The sequence below is a fragment of the Amblyomma mixtum genome, chromosome 8, assembly GCF_055824585.1.
Source record: "Amblyomma mixtum isolate Tamu chromosome 8, ASM5582458v1, whole genome shotgun sequence".
NCBI classification, from domain to species: Eukaryota; Metazoa; Arthropoda; class Arachnida; order Ixodida; family Ixodidae; genus Amblyomma; species Amblyomma mixtum.
This window is the reverse complement of record NC_143019.1, coordinates 113316093-113338331: the sequence shown is the minus strand read 5'-3', so window position 1 is coordinate 113338331 and position 22239 is coordinate 113316093. Positions and strand designations below refer to the sequence as shown.

At 47.4% G+C, this 22239-nt stretch overlaps 1 protein-coding gene across 1 annotated transcript; it reads left to right on the top strand.

The window, feature by feature from the left end:
- Positions 1–1151: 1151 nt before the first annotated feature.
- On the top strand, positions 1152–22222 carry LOC149333986 ((3R)-3-hydroxyacyl-CoA dehydrogenase-like). Its single transcript, XM_089556155.1, has 3 exons — positions 1152–1302; positions 16403–16596; positions 21806–22222. The coding sequence occupies exons 1-3, from the start codon at positions 1152–1154 to the stop codon at positions 22220–22222; spliced, it is 762 nt and encodes a 253-aa protein (XP_089412281.1).
- The last annotated feature ends 17 nt before the right edge of the window (positions 22223–22239 follow it).

Genomic DNA, 22239 nt, shown 5'->3' with positions numbered 1-22239 from the left:
TGGCACAATTCTACAGCCTGGAGGCAAAGAAAGGACTCTCCCCGTCAGGACTAGAAGGCGTTTCATGCGGATGGACAACGTTTTGAGCAGTAGCTTAGTTCCTCAGATAGTAGCGCCGCAGCTGGCGTTGGTTGTGGACGTTGGTATTCCGGGAACGACCTCACATGTCCGCACTTTGCAGTAGCACGAACGGAACTCTGAAAGAAATCATACTCGTTCAAATATACAGGAACACAGCGAACACACAAAAACGGTAGTTTGGGCTTCATCAACTACAAGAGATACGAAGTCGTCTTTCGGCGATCACGTTTGGTTTAGTTTCGCTTGCGGAGAAAGGCCGATGCCCTGAATGTCGATGAGGGCGCGAATTCTCAGCCGGTAATGCGGAGCGTTGTCTCGGATCCTGCGCTAAGTGAAAGGTGAGCGCAACTGGCTACTCTATTGCGCTTTCACCGCAGTGTTAGTGTTGACTGTCGATGAACACTGTGCCGCAATACAGGAAAATTCGTTTGATTGCACCAAAGTTCTGCAAAAGGAAAATATTTCATCTGAGGACACCAGGACCAGAGGAGCGTAGCGCATTGTGCTTTTATCGCACACACGTCCTACCTAGCCCGAGTGCTAAGAGTAACACGTCACCATGCTAAACCGAAAAGGTTTCGAGCGTGCCAGCGTTTCTCAATCCAGTATCGTAGGTGTGGCGGAAGCCGGACAGCTGGCAGTGCAGCACACTGATATGTATGTACCACAGAATTTTTCACTTTTTGTATGTTTCCACTGGAAATTCAATGAAAAGCATGCCACCTTATCCCTTAATTAAGGCTCTGATTTGTGCAAACTGGCACTGTTTAATTATTCAACAGCACGGGAAGACTGGGCATACGAAAGAAACAACGCGCTTCTTTCTTTTTTCTGTCCTGTCCTGCAGGTGCTGTGGCGCATGTGCGGGCCTCGTGTTTTGATGCGCTTGCTGGGGTCACCGTACTTGCACTGCTTTGCCCCGGAAACGAGCTGTCGTAAAAGCTCGTGGCAGTGATCTGAGGAGGGCTAGCGCTGCTGCATCCGAATATGTAACGAGAGCAGTACTGTGCAGCACTGTACTCGAGCCGAGCTGAGTCGTCAACGTACCTGGAAGAAGGCACTAGTCAGCAATGTCTTTGAGTGGACGGTTGGCACTAGTGACGGGCGGCTCTGGCGGCATCGGTGAGGCCGCCTGCCGCGCTCTGGCTGCACGCGGTGCCACAGTTGTCGTCGCTTGCATAAGGCTTGAAGCAGCGCAGAAACTGGCGCAGTCTCTTCCAGGTAGGTTTCATCGAACAATTCCTGTTTAAATTTCGTTCTCTTCTTGGCGGTACAGGTTTCAATGTGAGGAGCCGTGTAATTTTTTTGGCAGGCCGCGGTACACCGTAGCACATGTTTATTCATCTTTTGGAGCTTTTCTCTTAGCGAAAACTAATTCTTTCGCAATATACGACGGGTTATTCAGATTGTATTGTAAATATAATTTCTGATAATGAATGCACTCAAAATATGTATGAAATAGGTTCCTCCAAGTTCATGCTTGGTACTCGAAATATATTCTTAAAATTTGCCAAAAATACCTCACTTTAAGGATGCTTCCAACACGTCTGAAAAAACAAGTATGCGGTTTTACTACTTGTCAATGAATAAAAAGTGTACTTTCGTAAATATGAAATTAATTGTTCCAATGTGTACTTCAATTCTAACAAACGGGCAATCCCTGTACACGTATTTTCAGTCCACTTCTAGCTGCCGTAGAACAGTCTCGCGATCGTAACCGCGTTACGGGAAATGATATTTGCATGTTGGCAATGTATATAAAGCGTACTTTCGTAAACACAAATTTGATTCGTCCAAAGTATACTTCAATTGTAACAAGTGGGCAGTCCGCGTAAGCATATTTGGGGCACACTTCAAGCTGCCGTGGAGCAATCAAGGGCTCGAAATCAAGTTTTGGGGAACAGTAAAAACCCTCCCTTTCCTGTCGTCCTTCCGTCTGTGGTAACTTCCAGCAGGAAGGCAATCACCACTTATTTGCATTACGTGTGGAAAACGTGATAGCATTGCACCGGCAAGGACGCCTTGGGAAACTTCGGGCCAGAGCATGCCGGCGAAAAAACCCCGAATGGCAAGGGATACGAGCCCCTTTAGACGCCCGCGTTGTTGTTGGTTCGACTCCTGAATTATGTCCGATGAAAGTTACGACTAGCAATTCTGTTCTAGATCACCCCCCGGTTCGAACGCGACCAGTACAGCACTTGTGTGAGAATTTGGGGGCCCAGAGTCTTTGCGCAAAAAGCGCCTCACGGGGCAAGATAATGTGTCGTCGCTCGGAGGGTACATATAACGAAAGCCAAGTATCGTGCTCGTCAGAGCACATCTTCTTTGCTGACGTCACTTTCTGTCGTCATTAGCTCTATGTGGCGACATCTTTCGCGTTCGAATTCCTTCACCTGACCTTGTTATGTCACACACCTCTTGACTGATGACAACTCCGCGTCTTCTCAAGAATGGGCTCCGCGTGCTTATCGCTTATGGCCGGGTCAGTCATTTCCTCTGCTCTTGACAACGTTAACCAGTCTCATCTTTTTTAAGCCGGAGTGACAATATTTAGAATGTATTAAGTGTATATTTGCAGTTTATTTTTAATGCGATATATATATATTTCATGTGCATTTTCAGTTTGTTTTCAATGTATTATAGGTGTGCTAAGTGGGCAAAAGTTGTACCTTTGACGTATCTCTAAGAACATTCAAAATATTATTCCTAATATACTTGGAAAACATTCGTATTGCAATTTAAGCATAGGAACACAAAAATACGAAATTAATATGAAATAAATATGATATGGACGAAATACATTTTAACACACTCTTTTTTCGATAAGGGGCAGTTCCATTCGGCATTGTTATTACCTGAGAAGAACTGAATCGAGAGGCTTGGAAGAAGGAGTGTAATGGCAACGCTTTACAAAGTTTGTGAAACAGGACATATATTATGCGGCGGTTTGTTCACTTCTCCGGCTTGTTGACGATACGCTTATCGATGCGCGCTGCACTTGTCTGGCAGATTCAGTTGTGCCAGCACACCGCAGTAATGCGCCCTTCGGGGGAAAAGTATGAAAAGAGCACAACACAATGAAACCAGTGCACGCTAACCGGAGCAAGGACCCTGCAACCGCTTTCCTCGTGTGCCGAGAATGTTTGAAATTCCCCGTAATGAACGCTCCCTACAGATGTCAGTACTGTTCTATTTGAGCCCTCTAATGTGCTTTTCAACCGCAGCCAAAGGTATATATCTCAAACTTAACATTAGCGCGCAGTTTTAGGAGATCAATTTTTGTGCTGGCCTGAACACAAAAAACTTAAAAATTGAAACCTGTTACAGTGGCTACCTGGCTTAGGCGTGCGGTCCCTGACCCCAAGATCGCCGGTTTGAATCAATACTGCGGTGGCTCCGTGTCGATGAAGGCAAATAGCAACAACACCCATGAAGTGTGCATTGTTAGCACATGTCCAAGAACCTCACAGGACCTGAATTCATTTGGAGCCCTCCCCTACAGCGTCAGTCATAGCCCATGTCTCGCATCAGGACGTAAAATCTCGTATAGCGCATAGAAAGTCTTATTACCCCATTATTAAACTAGCCTATGGCGCGTAGGCGTCAGCCTGCTAAAGAAAAAAAATGGTAAAGTTTTAACGTAGTTGAACCGTGTCGGAGTTGCGAAAGCACTTGAGGCAACACCGCCTTAAAGGCAACGGCATGCAGATCTTGCCGTCAGCCGCGCGGGGAGGGGAGGGGCGTTGATTCAAAGGTTGAGGCTTCACGCATACGCCGGGTTTCCCAGCTTTCCTAGTGAAGTAGCGCTTTCGCACTAAAATGGGTTTTCATCTGATTTTCCCCCCTCTTGGACTGAAGGAGAAAGAAGTTGTTCTGTGTCAGAACGCTGGCTTCACATCTCTGCAGTTTTTTGATAATTTGTGCCGTAATTAGGGAGGTTCTGCTCCCCTTGTGTCAGGGCGATGGAAGTGGAGGCTGCTATGCCTTCTGTGGATCCTGGTGGGTCGGAAACGGCCGCCCAGAGGAAGCGCCTGTACGCCGCGAGTGACTCAAGCAGCCAGGACACCGTTGTGTACGGTGATGACTACTCGACTCCTAGAAGTGATGACTCCTCGACCGACGATGGGTTTGTACCCGTCGTTAGTAAGAAGGCCAAGCGCAGAGTGCGCAGACAAACTGAGTAGACGTCAACGACGTCCTCAAGTACGTATACGGTCATCACGGCGCGAAGTGCCGAGGCCCATACAGCCTTGTTCGTGCCTTTGGACCCAACAGAAAACCTGAATCTCCTGAACAGGCAAGCCATATCCGTATTCCTTGAAATCCTCGTACCAGGAGGGATTAAAGACGTTAGAGTTAACCCGCACAAAAACATTATTGCCACTGATGTCATGAAGCGAAGCGAGCTGGACAGTTTGGCCGCCATCACCAAACTGGGAAATATCAGTGTACGCCCACTTATTCTACAAGACAGCGGAACCACGGCTGGCGTAATTTACAACGTCGACATCGCTATCCCTGACGCCGACCTGCCCATCTTAATCAAGCCGGCAACCAACAGCATTTCCATAATGCAAGTTAAGCGCCTTGGAAGGTCTACATGCATCAAGCTGACTTTCAAGGGTGACTGCATTCCATCATACGTGAAGGTGGGGCACTTTCGTCACCCAGTTCGTGCATTCGTACCTAAGCCGCTACAGTGCCGGAAATGTATGAAGATTGGTCATGTGAGCGGGGTCAATCACAACTCCATTGTGGGCCCAAAATGCTCTCAGCCACATAGCGGCGACAGTTGCCGCGCGACAGCCTTGAAATGCGCCAACTGTCGTGGCCCTCACGCCTCTTCCTCGAAGGACTGCCCTCGCCTAAAGACAGAGAGGGCGGTACTGAAGCAAATGGTGCGTGATCATTCCACCCACAGAGAAGCCGCTGCAAAGGTGCGACGACGTCGTTCGCGCCGCCGCCGAAGGTCGTTGAAGGAAACAAATACCTTTGAAGAGAAGACCCCAAGCGGCAGTGCAGCTTGTCCGCCTCCACCGACAACAAATCAGGAAAGCCTGGCGACTCATGAAACATGCCCTGCTGCCTCTGACACAACGTGGCCACTACTACCACAGCCTACACCGCACACTTCGTCAGGTACGTTGCCGCACCCCATGTCTGCAACACCTACGACTGATCCGGGCAAAAGGCACGATTCCGACAAGGGCCAAGATATACAAGTGATTGCAATGCTAACGTCACTGATGAATGTCATGCGTGCTCTGCTGTCTGCTTGCGCACGCCAGCAGCACACAACGCACTGCAAGTACTGGACGCGCTACAGCCACTTCTTGCAGCTCTACATTAGAAGGCACCATGGCTCCCCCGGAACAATATTTTACGAAGAAAGTCAAGCAAGCTTTTATTTTTCAGTGGAATGCCCGCGGGCTCCAGTCCCAGATTTCACATATTCGTCATTATGTTTATGAAAACCGCTATCCCATTCTTGTTATCTGTGAACCCAATCTGCCCAACATTTTGCGATTATCCGGTTATGAAGCTTTTACTTCCCCCACCCGCAACAGAACCAGCAAAGTCATCGTCTACAATCGGCGTGAACTTACATATGTGCTTCATTCGGTTCCCCCACACAATGAGAACCAGTATGTTTGCCTCACAGTGAAGAGCCGTGACCTCAAGTTTACGCTTTTGGCTGTGTACATGGCACCGTCAAGCCGCTTTGACGAAAAAAGGTTGAGTGATTTGATGCGAGCCACTTCCGGTCCATGGGTGATTATGGGTGACTTCAATGCTCACCACACCATGTGGGGAGGCGTTGGGATGAACCTTAGAGGAAGAAAACTCGCCTCCTTCGCCTCTGACCATGGCCTCCAGTGCCTGAATGACGGAACCCTGACTTATATTCGAGGGGTGACCTATAGCAGCTGCCTAGATTTGACTTTCGTTTCGCGATGCCTAACCAACAACGTCCGATGGTTTTCGAATGTAGAAACCCATGGCAGTGATCACATCCCAACCTACCTGAATTTTACCGGCCATTCCACGTCCCGTTCTGCCACACGTATGCAGCGCATTGATTGGACAGTTTTTAAAGCACGTATGGAGGATGCATGCATGAAAGGATTCTCGGCAGGTCTTGAACAAAAAATTAAGGAGGTCATGGAGAGCGAAGCGTGTTGCTACAACCCCGTCGCAAAGTACACCGACTTTATTATTGAATTACAACGACTGCGGGCACAACGGCGTAGGGCAGAGCGCAGATACCGACGCACAATGTCGCGCTTAGACCTCAGAGATGCAAGACGCCTACAGAAGAACATCTAGCGCAGAATTCAAGCTCTGTAGACACAACGTTGGAGAGCATTTTGCGAGACACTTGACCCACGAAAGCCTTTGTCACGCGTTTGGAATGCGATCCGTGGCCTTCGCACGTCCCCTCAACAGCGCCACCCGTTTAAATCCCTCGCGCTCCACCAAAAACGCAGCGAGATCGCGGTAGCCGAAGAATTTTGCGCAAGAATAACAGGCCAACGCAACCCATCCACAACGCTGCTCTGGAGTGATGTTCCACCCTCGTGGGATTCACGAATGGATAACCTCTTCTCCATGGAGGGACTTGACGCTGCGCTGGCTTGTTGCAGAAGGTCGTCATCGCCGGGGCCCGATGGTGTGACATACTCCGCGCTCGCCAACGTTGGCCAAGAGGCTCGACGGGTTCTTCTGGATACATACAATAAGTCATGGTGTGAGGGCATAGTTCCTAATGCATGGAAGACCAGTCGTCTTGTACCACTCCTTAAACTGGGAAAATCACCACTCGACATTACAGCATACCGACCAATTGCACTCTCCAGCTGTGTCGGGAAAGTCTTGGAAAGTATGTTGTTAACACGCGTGGAATGGTACCTGGAGCGATACCAACTTTACCCTGCATTTATGTCTGGGTCTCGACGTGGCCGCTCTTCCATTGACAATGTGGTTGACCTTGTATCATCTGTCCAGCACCAAAGAAACTTGAAAAGATTGACTGTGGTACTTTTCTTGGACGTCAAGGGTGCCTACGACAACGTAACGCATCAGGCCATTTTGGACGCGTTAGAAGCTGCTGAGATTGGAGGCCTCATGTTCAGCTGGATACGCAGCTATTTGTCAGGGAGGTAGTGTTTTGTCCAGACTGAAGACGGACCAACCACTTCGCATCTAAATTCGCGCGGAGTCCCGCAGGGTGGCGTGTTGAGCCCAACTCTTTTCAACATTTATTTATTTTTATTTATTTATGAATACTGTCAACCCTCATTTGAGGGTCATTACAGGGAGGGAAAGTGAAGAGAAAAAAAAATGCATATATAACCATGAATGAACAAGATTCTTTGAGCATACAATACAAGAGAGCATTGAAACGCAACACAGTTCACACCACTGTAGAACCACTTGCTATACAAAAAGCAATATTGGACAATCAGTTACGCGCCCATCTGCAAGAATCCCATGCCTAGACGGAATCCCCAAGTGCATTCAAGAATGCCGCTACACCTGTAGACTCAGCAACGTGAGCGGGCAGTTTATTCCAGTGCTCAATAGGATCCGGAAAGAATGAGCAGCGAAAGACGTTAGTTCGTGTCAAGCACGGCCGAATCGCTTTGTGGTGGTTAACGCGGGAGCTTAGTCTACCTGGAGGCTGCAGATATTTTTTTTTATTGATGTTAATTTCTCCGTGAATGATTTGGTAAAATATTTAGCAAATCATAAATGTTATTAATATTATATTATTATTATTATTATTATTATTATTATTGATTTGGTAAAATATTTACCAAATCATAAATAATATTAATATATATTATTATTATTATTATTATTATTATTATTATTATTATTATTATTATTATTATTATTATTAATATTAATATTATTATATTATTATTATTAAATATTTTTAATCTCTGCTTTTTACGTCTTTTTTGTAATGTTTCTAGACTACATGAGTTTAACATCTCCGTTACCGAATCTGTTTTCCTGTATTTGGAACAAATAAATCTCGCTGCACGTCTTTGAATCTTTTCTATTTCCGTTGAAAGAATCTTCTGCCGAGGAGACCATACTACAGATGCATATTCTAGGGAAGGCCGTATGAGAGATTTGTATGCTAAAAGTTTGACATCTTTCGTTGCTCTCCCCAACTTTCCTCTTAGAAAACACAGTTTTCTATGTGCCACCGCACAAACATTTTCGACATGATTGTGCCAACTTAGGTTGTGAGAAATTGACACCCCCAGATACTTGAATGTACTAACATTAACCAAATCGTGACCTGCAATACTGTACTGAAAAGAAATTATATTTCGTTTCTTAGTTATATGGGTAAATGTGGTCTTATTGAAGTTGATTTTCATTTCCCATTTCTCACACCAAAGTGCAAAAGCCTGCAAGTTTTGGTTAATGTTAATCTGATCTCCTTCACATGTGACAGGTGCATAAATGAGGCAATCATCCGCAAATAGTTTCAGTTTAACAGAATTTCCAACAGCACATACTGCGTCATTGATATAAACTAGAAATAGCAATGGCCCCAGCACAGAACCCTGTGGTACACCAGAATAGACATCCAAAGAGCCAGACTCGCAATTGTCAACACGTACCGCCTGTTTGCGTTTCGCCAAGTACGCTTCTATCCATCTAAGGATGTCTCCATTAATGCCAGCCCTTCGCTCTGAGTAAAGCTGATAGCATCGATAGACGTTTCACGAGAATGTGCTTCGCCGTGTGCGTCGCTTTGGCTCGTGTTTGTTGCGAATACAGATTGGAAATACTTATGGAAGTGGTCGGCCATATTCGTTTTATCTGCAATAAGTTCGGCTCCCACTGTCACCTGCTTTACTCTTTCCTTTTTTTTTATCAAGATAGCGCCAAAATTTCTCTGGAGAATTTCGCAGAAAACCACTAAGAGTGTGATTGAAAAATCTTTCTTTTGCAGCCGATAGCAACATTTTTATTTTTTGACGTAAAACCTGTATGTCGTTGAAGTCGGCTTTCTTTCTACGCAATCTTTTCAACTTCCGTTTCGCGTGAATGATATACCTGGTGACCCATGGGTTGCGCTGCTTTGTTTTCTTAACTCTAGTTGGAATGTACCGGTCGACACAAGTACTGATGATAACTTTAAGACGCTGCCATAACCAGTCAACTGATGCATTTTCAGAGGCACTTTCAAATTCATCAAAACAAGTTTCCAGGTAATCCAGGATGGATGTATCATCGGCCTTCCCGTACTCTTTGATTTCTACTCGCACCATAGGTTCCGTAGGAACGTTTGCAGAAGTAAGCACTTTCACGAAAATAATTTTGTGATCAGATATTCCATCGGTGCATTTGTTTCAATATCTCCTACATTATTTGAGAGGAACACCAAGTCTAGTAATGACTGTGACTGAGGCGATATTCGTGTAGGTTGTCCAACTACTTGTCTCAAATTGTGAAAGAAAGCAATATCCAGCAATTTTTCCGCGCTAGAAATTTCTGTATGCCCAGGCGTAGTCAATCCCCAATCAATATGTGGGAAGTTGAAATCGGCAGTCATTAGCAGGCGGGTGCTCCTAGTTACATGACTGAAAAGAAACTCATTTAACTTATCGAGAAAATCGGGTGAAGTATTCGGTGGCCTGTAAATTGCTCCTATGACGTACGCAGCACCAGAAAACATAATTTTACACCACACTGACTCTGGCATTTCGCTCGTAATCGTGGAAACTGAGAGCGATGACTTCACACTAATGGCCACACCACCCCCACGGGAATCTCGATCCCATCTGAGCATTGTGTAGCCAGGAGGAACAATGCAATCAGAAGAAACATCACTGTTGAGCCATGTTTCCGTTATGCAAACGACATGCGGGTTCTCTGAGAGCAATAAAAATTCCAATTCTGTGACCTTGTTAAGAATGCTGCGAGCATTCAACAGAACTATTCTGGGGTATGACTTACTTTCACTTCTGGAAGGTGATCCACAGCTCTCATCGGCCTGGTTGACTCATTGCCACAATCTGTTCAGATCTCAATATACGCCGATGATATCTGTATTTGGGCATCAAGCGTGACCCGTCCCCAAGTTCCTGCGAGACTACAAAAGGCGGCAACGATACTGACGTTATACCTTCGTCAGCAGGGCCTAAATATTTCAACCGAGAAATGTTCTCTCGTGGCGTTCACGCGAAAAAAAATGACATGTTACCCCAAATATATATTAAGGCAACGCCATTCCCTATGAGAAAAACTATCGCTTCCTTGGCGTTGTTATCGATAGGAACCTCTCGCGGAGTCCCCATCTTTACGACATGCGAAAGAAACTGACAGCGATTGTTCATATTCCCTCCTTCCTTGGGGGAAAGTCCTGGGGCGCATCTGTACGCTCGATGCTTCAACTGTACCGTTCGCTGTTCCTGGGATACATGCGGTATAGCTTTCCCATTTTAAACAATATTAGAACGACAAACCTTCAGACAGATGAAAGTGTTCAAGCGCAAGCTCTACGAATCTGCCTTGGGCTACCTAAATGTGCCTCAAGGGCAGCTACTATTCTTGTCGGTGGGGAGCATCCTGTTTCTTCATACACTGCTGCTGAAACCATGAGAACACATATTCGGCACCTCACGCGAGTTCCGAGTCATCATCTTGCAGCTATTCCCGTACTCAGACCACATAATGCGTTTGCAAATGTAATTCAAGCTCACCGTGCCTATCTTCCTTCGCAGTTCGGCCATCCATCAAGGTAATGCTCACCCATATTGAGTCTCCATGAACCCCGGGTGCACCTATCTATTCCGGGAATTAATAAGAAATCTGATTTAACGTTGCCTGCTCTCAAGCAACTGACACTGCATCATTTGCATTTTAATCATAAACACCGCATACATATCTACACAGATAGCTCAGTGACTTCAACAAGCTCTGCTGGGTCTGTGGTGATACCGGCCAGGTCTATTTTAATGAAGGTGAAGACTACCTATCTCACCTCTTCAGCTGGTGCAGAACTAGCTGCCCTACGAGCTGCAGTTCAGTTAATCAGTCAGGAATCTGCACATGACTGGACAGTTTTCACCGACTCTAAAGCAGCCCTTCAAGGCCTGCAAACTGCACTACGCCGTGGGTAACACGAACAACTCGTTGCCGAAATCCGCAAGCTGTACCATGACGCCACATTGAAAGGACATGACATAATTTTCTAGTGGCTGCCGGGCCACTGCGGCATTCATGGCAATCACCAGGCTGACGAAGCTGCCCGTTCTGCCCACAATGACGGAATCCCCGTTAATATCCCCGTGACGAGAGCTGACGCAGCGTTTGGGCTTCGTTCCTTGAGGTTGGAGCTCACACTTTCAGCGTGGAACACTGGAGAGTTGTGCAACCGTCGTTTCAGGACATTGGACCCTGGACTGCGCCTCCGTCTTCCGTGTGATGTAGCGCGTCATGAAGCAACATTACTGTGTCGTCTATGGCTCGGTGTTGCCTTCAGGAATAAGTATGCTTTCCGGATCGCGATGGCCGACAGCCCTTCTTGTGTGAACTGCGCCTGTGAAGAGACAATCACTCATTTCTTGTGTGAGTGCCCTGCCTTTGGGGCCGAAAGACATAAGCTGCGCTGTGCTCTGGACCGCCTGGATCCTCGCCCTTTCACAGAGGCCAAATCCTCGGTCCGTGGCCACAACAGTCAACCGCCATCGAGGCTTACAAGGCACTCTTTTTTTTTAATGCGATGTTGATTGCCTCAGGGCATAAAACGGCATGTAATGATAAATGAGGATGCCTAAATAAATGAGTAAAGGTTCGCTGATCTAATAAAATCGAGCAGTGAACGATAATGAGGTACTTGTGTCCAAGCGGTGCATGAAGCACTATTATCGGGCAAAAGACCCGCTGCCGCCAGGTGCCGAATTGTTCTCGGCTTCAACGCCGGGCAAACCCACAGCAGGTGGTGAATGTCGGCCTCACCACCTTCTCTAATCCCTCCGTGTGCGGTAACCCTCCCCCGTGGTCTTACCCGTGCAGAGATGGTTGCGCTTCGTAGTATCCGGGTCGGGGTTGCCCTAACTACGGCCGTTACACTCTTTTGTTTTTTTTTTGAGAGAGACTGCCTTGATTGAAAGACTGTGATTATTTCCCGTTCCTTCTCTCTTTCCTCTTTAATTCCCCTCATTCCCTTCCCCTGTGCAGGGTAGCCAACCGGAATCCTTTCTGGTTAACATCCCTGCCTTTCCCTCTCTCTGTATCTATCTATCTATCTTTCCCCCGTCTTGGCGCCACCGGGCCATGGATCAATCTCTGGCTGCCCGTTCCACTTTATTTACCCTTATTTTCTCTTCGTCACTACCTCCTCTTAAAGCTCTGTATGCCCATTTTCGCACATTCCTAAACTGTTTCATGTGTCAGGCGCTTCACGCTTTTAACAAAAATGCGGTAACGGGTATAAGTTTCGATTACTGTTGCCCTGCTGCGCCTCTTTCTGGCCTTTCGGAGCTGATTTTACTTCATTCATAGCATTAGGAGGAAACCGTGACCGTTTATTTGAGGTGCTTTTAACCTTCTCTCTTACTCCTCCTTACACCTTCTTAACCTTTCTCTAGCCCCCTCCACCGGATATCTGCCTCCACTTGTAGGACTGGTTGGTGTCAGTCTGTGCACTTTTCAATGTGTTTTCATTCCTCCCTTAATTTTATTCGTTCCATTTTCTTCTTCTCTTCCGCCTTGCTCATTTTTTTGGGGGGGCTGGTAGTTCACGTTAAGCCTGACCCTAACGTATGTTTAAAAGCTGTCACTTCCGAAATTTGCATTGCACCGCCAGGGTCTATCCGAAACGTCGATTAATAAGCGCTGCCACGTTTTATTATTCTACAGCGATGCATTGTTTCTGGCCACGCATTGTAAGCGGTGCGGGTACGTGCTGGCGTTTGATGCCACGTATATGCTTGGTAGTGGAGGCCCAAGGTTAGCCCGTGAGATTTGTGAAGCTTATCATATTAACAGGGAAGGTGATAACTGTGTCAGCACGATATCACTTTGCCTGTCCAAAAAGGAAGAAAAGTATCTTAGGAGCAGTTTGCCAAATTTGGATTTTGTGCTCGTTCTGACTCAGTGTGCGCATGTGCCGTAAGACTGCTTTTATGTACCTGCTTTTCGCAGTAAATCATCAATTGATGTTTAGCGCTAGTCCTGTCTCCTATGTCTCTGTCCTTGTTTTATGCGCTAAGCTTTTAAATAATGATGACACACCAACTAGCCCAGCTTTCCTTGATAGCTGTTAAGCGCCCGTTCCTGTACTTCATGTCGATAGAGTAGTAGTAATAATAGCAGTAGCAGTAGTAGGAGTAGTAATAGCAGTAGCAGTAGTAGGAGTAGTAATAGCAGTAGCAGTAGAAGAATTAGAAGTACTAGTACTAATGATAGCAGCAGCAATACAAGAATTAGCAGTAGGAGTAGTAGTAGCAGTATTATAAGTAGAAATACCTGTATCAGTAGTACAGTACTAGTATTAGAATTAGTAGGAGTAGTAGAGGTAGTAGCAGCAGCAGCAGCAGTAGCAATGACAGTAGAAGTAGTAGGAGTAGCTGTAGCAGAAGTAGTAGTAGCAGTAGTAGTAGTAATAATAGTAGTAGTAGCACTGGTATTAATAGTACAATTCGCAGTAGTAGACCTAATAGTAGTCGTAGTAGTAGTAGCAGTAGTCTGCGTAACCGGTGTGTGCGTTGCCATGAGAACCACTCGGACGCTGGTTACCTCGGAAAGAGAGGGGTACCGTGGAAAAAAAAGGACATGGCAAGAGCATATTGGCAACCCCTATCTGGTTATGGTTTGTTACACTCTCGCCATATCCTCCTCTCCCTCCGATATCAGTTCTCGTTCCACGGTAACCAGCCTCCGAGTGGCAACCTGTCTCTTTTTGTAGCGCTCTCGCCATGCCTTTCCCTTTCCGCGGTAATTAGCCTCCGACTGCTTACTGTGGTGGAGAGTATGGCGAGTGCGTGGAATTCACAATCGCAGGGTGGCTACCACAGAAACTGTCCTGTGGCAACAGTGGAAAGAAGCAGGTATTCCGAGAGAGTAACCGCCGAAATCATACACCCGCCTCGAATCGCTGCTCGAGGGGAGGAAATCGTCTAGAATCTCGAGGTAGCACCGACGCTCCTCCACGGCCATTTGGCTTTTAAACACGGCGGACGTCAGATCGTTGGCTGGCTGCGGGGATTTTGAAGCGAAAAGCTTCACTAGGCTCGTCAACACCGGTTCTGGCGTGCGCCGTGGTGAATTTTAGCCACAGCTGCGCGTGCGCGAAACCGAGCGACGTCACGCTGAGCGCAGGTGGCCGCTGCTGCCGCAGCCGTCGTCGCCGCCGCGCGCTGACTCCGTCGTCTGAACGTCGCCGCTTCTCCCCTTCGCCACCGTTTTACCCTTCGCCGCTGCCCCGCGGTCCACGCCGCCGTACCAAGAGGAGAAGGTTCTTTCGCAAGGCGTGGCGATAACGCGTGAGCGGTGGCGGCGGCCATAGAAGAGGCGGCCATCCTCGCCACCATTTGACCTTTCTCTGCAGCCGTGCACATTTGGAAGGCGGCGTATAAAAGGCGCGCTTGCCCATAGAACAGGCGCAGACACTCGCCATAGAAGGAGAAGAAGAAGCAACAGCCGGACGGCGCAGAAACACCGATCCAGAAGTAGTAGCTTGGGAGTTGGCTGAAAAGCAGCGAGAGCTTTTCGCTTATCCAGGCTTTACCTTAGATAAGCCACAGCCATTTTTTTTGGACGCGTAAACGAAGGTTTTTGAGGAACGTGCGTACGATGCGGATGCAGGGAACCGTGTGCCGAAGTGTTGGCTAAGGGAGGGCCAGTCCGTTCGACGCGGTTTTTGGCAAATGTCGGTCTGCGAACACGACTGTGGCTATCCCCCTGAAGTGCGTTCTTGCCGTTGACGCCAAGCACGGATAACTGCGGCCAGCAGCTGCACCAGTTGCTGTAACTGTTCATTTTACAAGTTTTCACCAGCAACCTACAGCCCATCGTGTGAAGAGCTGAAGAGCATGCGTCGTTCTTCACCCGTGCTGCGAGCTTTTTGCCGACGGCGGTACACTTGTAGGGAAGGATTGGGAACTAGAGGCGCGGTTGTGAAGCGCAAACACCTGTGCTGTATGCATCAGCGCATTGTTTGCCCTATGCCTCACAAGGCACGTGCGACTTCAGACGTGACCCGGCGTTGCCGAGGAAGCAGGCAGCTTCGCAGGAACCACCAAAGTGCTATTCGCGATCGGCGGTAGGGCATGTCTTTTCAAGCGCGTTTACAATTATGTGGCTCAGCTAGCTTCCAGCTAGCTTGACTGGGGATGGGGAAAGACATGGAGTTTTTTAACAGTGGTTTCGGCTAAACATTTATTCAATATTTCTTCTGTTTATTTTGTTCCGGCCTTCCGAAGGCTCCTTTGTCTAAAGCATATAAAACTTAAATGGCCAGCCTTATAAAGGTGCATAATCAGCGCCAAATAAAACGAAAACTGGACCACTAGAATGTGAACACAAGGCCATACAAATATTAGGTTCTGCAGAAGAAATGCACGCTGGGTTCATTGAAACTTCCACGCTATGTGGGCTTCGCCCCACAGTAATGAACATGAAGTGCACCGGTAATCATTCTCCTTAACCTAAAATCTTCTCGCTCTGCTGTTTCCATTTTTGTTGCCTTTTCGTTTCATTTACGCTCACTTAAACACACGTGGAAAGAATGACTGCTCTAGAAACGGTCCCGCATATACAGTTTCAATTCTACTGATCCTACAAATGAACAGGTGTCAGCCAGTGAACGAATTCTGTTGTGGCGTGATCTATTTAATTTACTCCATCGAAAAGCTTGAAGTCTGGCTACAAAGCCAACTAGCTCAGCCACGGTGCGCTTTACATAAATAGCGCCGTAGAACAAGTATTTTTTAGAAATATGCTCTGAGCTCAAAGAAATGAAGCTTCGAGGTGAGGGGCTGCCCCCCCCTTTCCACTCCTGTTCCGGTGTCCAAGGACCGAGTAGAGTAAATGAGTTAGGGCACGAGCCCTTTACGTGCGCCAAATCCATCATTGCATTCAATGCTAGGTCCTGAATTCCATAGATATGCTTATATATTTGTTAGATGCAGTCACGTGAGATGAGTGGGAAATAGGGTTTTGCGTTTCTGCTTAGGTTGCGCAGCTTGTCCAGTCTGTCTCATATGTTTTTGACGTGTTCGAAGCGCCATATAACTCTGAAACTTTCGATATGGTGTCGAATATGATGCTTCGGGTTGTATCTGCGCAGGTGGTCCAAAACACTGTGCGATGCATGTTGACGTGGGTAATACGTCATCTGTGGACGAGCTTTTCCACAACATCCGCACCATGTTCCCACAGCCTCTCAGTATCGTTGTCAACTGTGCTGGAATTTCTGGCCTCACACCCATCGCTGACTGTACCGACGAACTGTTTGATGAAGTGATCCGGATTAATCTGAAGGTGGGAGTTGATCTGGAAGTATCCCTTGTGATCCGTTTTAAATATTGTGTTTATGGTAGCCTGCGTGATGAAATATGAAATGCTTCAATGGCTAGTGACCTGTCTTTGTGGTGCTCTTCCAAGAATCAAAAGTATCTTAATTAACAGCCGACGACTGTAACGGCCTCCCAAACAATGCTCATATTGCTAAATGAATTAATGAGAGGTAACAGTTATAAATCAGTTTCCCAAATGTTCGTCGCTTTCTTTCCTGGCGTTTCGTGCAACCTTTTACGTCCACAAATATCCAACGGGTTACATGCAGGTTGCACGCTCCAGGTGCGACGCATGAAAAGTAGCCCTTGTCTGAGCCCTTGCATTTCTCAATAAATGCCAGGATCATGCCTAGAGACAGCGAGATAGCAGTATTTCACCTACACAGTGGTTTAGCTCAGACGCATTTCATACCATAGCACGAAGCATGAGTGTCTTTACTCTACCGAAGTGACAAAGAGCGGAATATTAACATGAGTCGTTAACTAGTTTGATCCTGGACATGAGTTGGAAACGTCCTAGAGGACCTGTTCGAAGTCTGATGCTGTAAGAAATGGGCTATGAAGATAAGGTGTTGACGGATGCAAAAGGGAGTTAGCACGTTGCAAGTACTAATATTCAGAAAAGTGTGGTTAACTTATAGTTCAGTTTTGATTGGTACTGCTCTACAGGTATCTAGGTCTGTACTCGAATGTATCCTCCAAGTAATAACCAACAACTGAGAGGTGTATGTACCGTTTCTTTACACCGCTTTTTTAGAACGCCCAGCTGGTCCTATCCCACCAGGTTGCGCGCACTCAGGGACGACTTGCACGACAAACGCGGCTTGTTTTAAAGTAGTGAAAGTCACAAAATACCTGCAATATTATCTACATGCTCCAGTGCTCCTTCTGCCAGAAACAATATATCGGTGAAACCGGGCAGACAATGAGTGCCAGATTAAACGGGCACCGGGCTGACACAACACGGAATGAACAGAAGGCAGTGTCGACCCATTTTAATCAACACCATCACAAATTCGACGAACTCAAATTGTTCATTCTTCAGTCAGGCTTCAAATCGACTAGGGACAGAAAATACAGAGAAGCATTCCTATTCCACAAATTTAAAACACTGCAACCAACAGGGATTCACATGTCCAGAATAAACCTGGAATCTCTCAGGTACATTCAAGGGTTAGCATAATTTATAATTAACTAATGTCTTGCACGTAGTCAGACCATTTCCTAGAACCTCGCATAAGTATATTATCGCTCTTTGCACCCTTCCCACGTCATATCTTCCACCCTATTTCCGGCCTTCTCACCCTCTCCCTTTGTTCACCTTTTTTTTCTTTTTTTCTTCACCTAATCCCCTTCTATCAGTTCTCGGAAACCATGACATTACTGTTACCCCCCCCCCCCCCTGCCTTGTCCTTCCTCGGAAATGCCCCCCCCCCCTTTCTTTCTCCTTCCAGTGCCAGCCTATTTTGTTTGCCTTGTTCTCATTTCCCTGTACCACGCTGACTAATCCTCTTATCTGAGTTTTCCAGGTCCACCCAGCGCCTCCCCCCCCCCCCCCCGTCGCAGCCCCTTCAAAGCCTTTACACACCCCCCGGATATAAGTTTTTCTACTATTGCAGCTTAACGAATCAAGATTCACCTCCTTCACCTTACTGACACGCATCCCCTCTCACACCACTTTCCTTCCCCACCTCCGGGGCCTTCCTCCTCGGAGCGAAGGCCCTATTTATTCCCTGCCATTGATGAACGCTTTGCCCAGAAGAAGACAAGTCCCCTTGTCGAAACGTTGGCTCAAGCAACCTGAGGTTTTCCCCTCCCTTGTTCATTTTGTGATCTCCTCATGCAATGACACTTTTCGCAAGACTTGGCAGGTTGTATAACTCCGAAGACCATTTTAAGCACATCGTCAGGAAAATACTAATTCAGTGGAAGAGTACAGAGGGAAATGCACATAAATGCTCGTTATTGTCTACACTGTATGCACTGTGCGAGGAGACGGTGAAATCATAGCCTTTAAAAAAATCTCTGCTTTCAAAAAACTATGGTCATATGCGCCTCCTTTTAGACAGTGGCCGCTAATATATAATTAACCTTTTGTTCATGAACGTAAAGTATGCTCGTCGATTTATAAAGTTTCGAGTGCGAAAAAAGTTGCCTTTTTTAATTCGATAGCATTCAGGCTGTCATTTTCAATTTCCTGCTTCTCCATAATCGAATGCCCTGAGTGGTCCCTTCTCTTATGTCGTCATCTGGCTCGCATGACTCCAAATGACCAACCAGAGATCACTGGAAAGTTTGGAATTCCCCCCCACGAAATTTCCTGATTGGCGGAGTGAGGAGCGGGCCCCACGTTGGGCTGCCAGATGTGGGCTTTTAAAAGGGGAGGTAAAGACGTTCTTCCGGCTTAACCGCGGCTGACACAGTTCAAAACCACCCAGATCCCACCCCGTGATCGCGTACGCTACCGAGCGCACGCCGACCACGGCGGGCCTTGCTCTTAGGGAAAACAAAGGAACGGCACTATGGCTGACTCAAACATGCATTTATTGCTACAACAACAGTAACGCCAGCTAGCAACAAAATACGCTAAGGAATCGAGGACGTACGACCCACCAGCAAGGTTACAAGCGAATGTTCGCCCACGCCGGGAGAACGTTCCTTCCATCGAGCCGGTGAAGAGCGTAGCTTCGTGCATGAACGTCAGCGCGCGTCCAACTTCCAAGTTCCCGAGCCGAAGAGGGTCGCCTCCACCACACGCGCGCGCAGCAATCACGCCATCTGTATCGCTCCTGTCGCTGCGACGTCAGTGCCTTCCCTCGTTAGTTAAGGTAACTAAGCTCGGGAGGCTGCATCGCGGTGAAGCGAACCACAGGGACGAGTAGGGGCGCGTCTCCACAAAGTGAGGTGACTTTTTGCCATGGTCACAGCCTGCCCACTGTGGAAGTTGGCAACCTGCCCATAAGACTGTGAGCAAAACTCTACCGTTCTCAAATTCATTGCAGCTGCCACCTGCCCGTCATAAAGCTGCGCATGCGCATTACGGGAGCTCGGGTCTCACAGACCCCACTGATGGCTGTGTTTGCCGCGTAGTGGCGCATCGGTTAACTGCTCTACCACTGCTCCAGTAGGGGCATGACGACTCGCCGGTATCTGTGAATGCGATTGAGAGGGCTGGCCGTGACATAATCATCACCGCACGACCACCAGTGGACCAATCATAGGCTACTGCTAAAGATGAAACTGCGAGGACCCCCGAAATTTGAAAGTTGGCTCACCGCTAAAAATTCATAAGGGCCTCCAAAGTTTGGAAGCTGGACCGCGGCAGAAAATTGATTAATGTGTATTAGTTGGTTGGATTAGTATAAACAATTATAATAAGGGAGTAATTACTCATTGACGTCCACCCGAGCGCAGCCATACGGCCGTATGGCTGCGCTCGGGTGGACGTCAATGAGTAATTACTCCCTTATTACAAATCTACTCCACCTTGGGGGATTCCCCTAAAATATTTGGTCAACACTGTTCCCACTTCGAGTTATAGATCAATTCGCTCTCGCCCTACCATAAGCTTGCCGTCCCGGTTAGCTCAATTGGTAGAGCGACTGCTCCGGTGTGGCGGTGGTTCCGGGTTCGAACCCCGGACCAGGACGAATTTTTCTTTAACTACGAAGTTTCCGTGAAAGCTGTATAGCTTTCCTTTGTGGCCGTATGGCTGCGCTCGGGTGGACGTCAATGAGTAATTACTCCCTTATTACAAATCTACTCCACCTTGGGGGATTCCCCTAAAATATTTGGTCAACACTGTTCCCACTTCGAGTTATAGATCAATTCGCTCTCGCCCTACCATAAGCTTGCCGTCCCGGTTAGCTCAATTGGTAGAGCGACTGCTCCGGTGTGGCGGTGGTTCCGGGTTCGAACCCCGGACCAGGACGAATTTTTCTTTAACTACGAAGTTTCCGTGAAAGCTGTATAGCTTTCCTTTGTGGCCGTATGGCTGCGCTCGGGTGGACGTCAATGAGTAATTACTCCCTTATTACAAATCTACTCCACCTTGGGGGATTCCCCTAAAATATTTGGTATAAACAATTATGATACTACAGTGGAAGGTACGCGAATATCTTAGAAGGTGATGACTAGTGCATACTATACAAGGGCGATGGTGCCGGGCCTAGATTGACTTTTGACGGGGCAATCCCAAGAACATTAAACACTCATGACACATTAAGGAATATCAGACTAAATGCTCTCACATTTTCTTCTTTAAGAGTGTGGTAAGAAGGCACCGAAGTTTTTGGAGGCCTCAGAGGCGTGTGGAGTGCGCACGTGTGCTTCACGTGTAAAAAGTGGGTTGGATTCATTTATTCATTCACTGCACCATGGCCACATCCACTCGTTCATTCCTTCATTCATCTCCATCACCCCTAAAGTTTCTCGATGTTGCGCTCATGTGCAACTTCCTACTCTTTGTCATCGGAGATGAACCGATTTCATAAAGTAATTACGGTTTAGTGTGGATCGCTCACACGGATGCGACTTTATTTTGCTGCGATCCTATGCTAGTCCGCACTGTACTCGGTGTAGGTTTCGGGGAACGTAAAGCAAGAGTATCTTTTAAAATCGCTCCGGATGTACGAGAAATTGCCTATGCATGAAGGGTGCCGAAAATGCATACAACATGCTCTGTGCTACGCAATCGTTATCCCAGTCCTGTTGCGAGCAAGATCATCTACATCTATTATTGTGAGAGGAAGGCAATAGAAATTCCTGAAAGTGTTGGTTGTATGTAGTCTCTCAGCAGCAGTGCACAGAACAGGAGCCCTCTGGTCGTGTTCTTCGATCTAGCCTTCTCGACCAGCTTAAGGTTTTCAGAGGCTCTTGTGGCGAAACGACCGGCAGTCCAGGAGGTGGGCGTGGCGTGGTTACTGTGGACGCAGGTATTCAGGTAGGGATTTCCCCGCAATCTGTGATCAGAACATGTTCCCCACGTTCGGTGAAGTAACATTGGCAGCTGGTAACGCCGAAGAGATGGGCCCGCAAATGCACACAGATCGCCACGCCTCATATCACTCGATATGAGCACGCTTATGGAATGTATTGTTTTCTTTCACACACTTTTCTTGCACAAAGAGTAAAACTTATGCTTGCCTTTCATTATTCGCTTCCTCCTATTTTAGGGTGCCTTCGCAGTAACGCGTGCAGCCAGTCAGGAAATGCTCCGCTCCGACAAAACGCTACCCGAAGGAGGCGGAGCCATTGTAAACGTGACCAGCTCGTCGGCCAAGCTCTGCGGTGTCAACCATGGCGCATACGCCGCTTCGAAGGCCGGCGTTGAGGCCCTGACAAAAGCTGCGGCAAAAGAATTGGCGGTTCATGGCATCCGATGCAACACCGTCTTACCAGGATGGACGGACACTCCGATGACGTCTGCATTGGGTGAAGAACTCAGGGCCAGTGTTATATCCAACACGCCGCTTAAGAGGGCCGCCAAGCCAGAAGAAATGGCCGAGGCTATCCTGTTTTTGTGCTCACCCAGATCAAGCTCCTACATCACAGGTGCATCGCTGGTCGTCAGCGGAGGACTTTACATGTGACTTGTTGTTTAGGGATT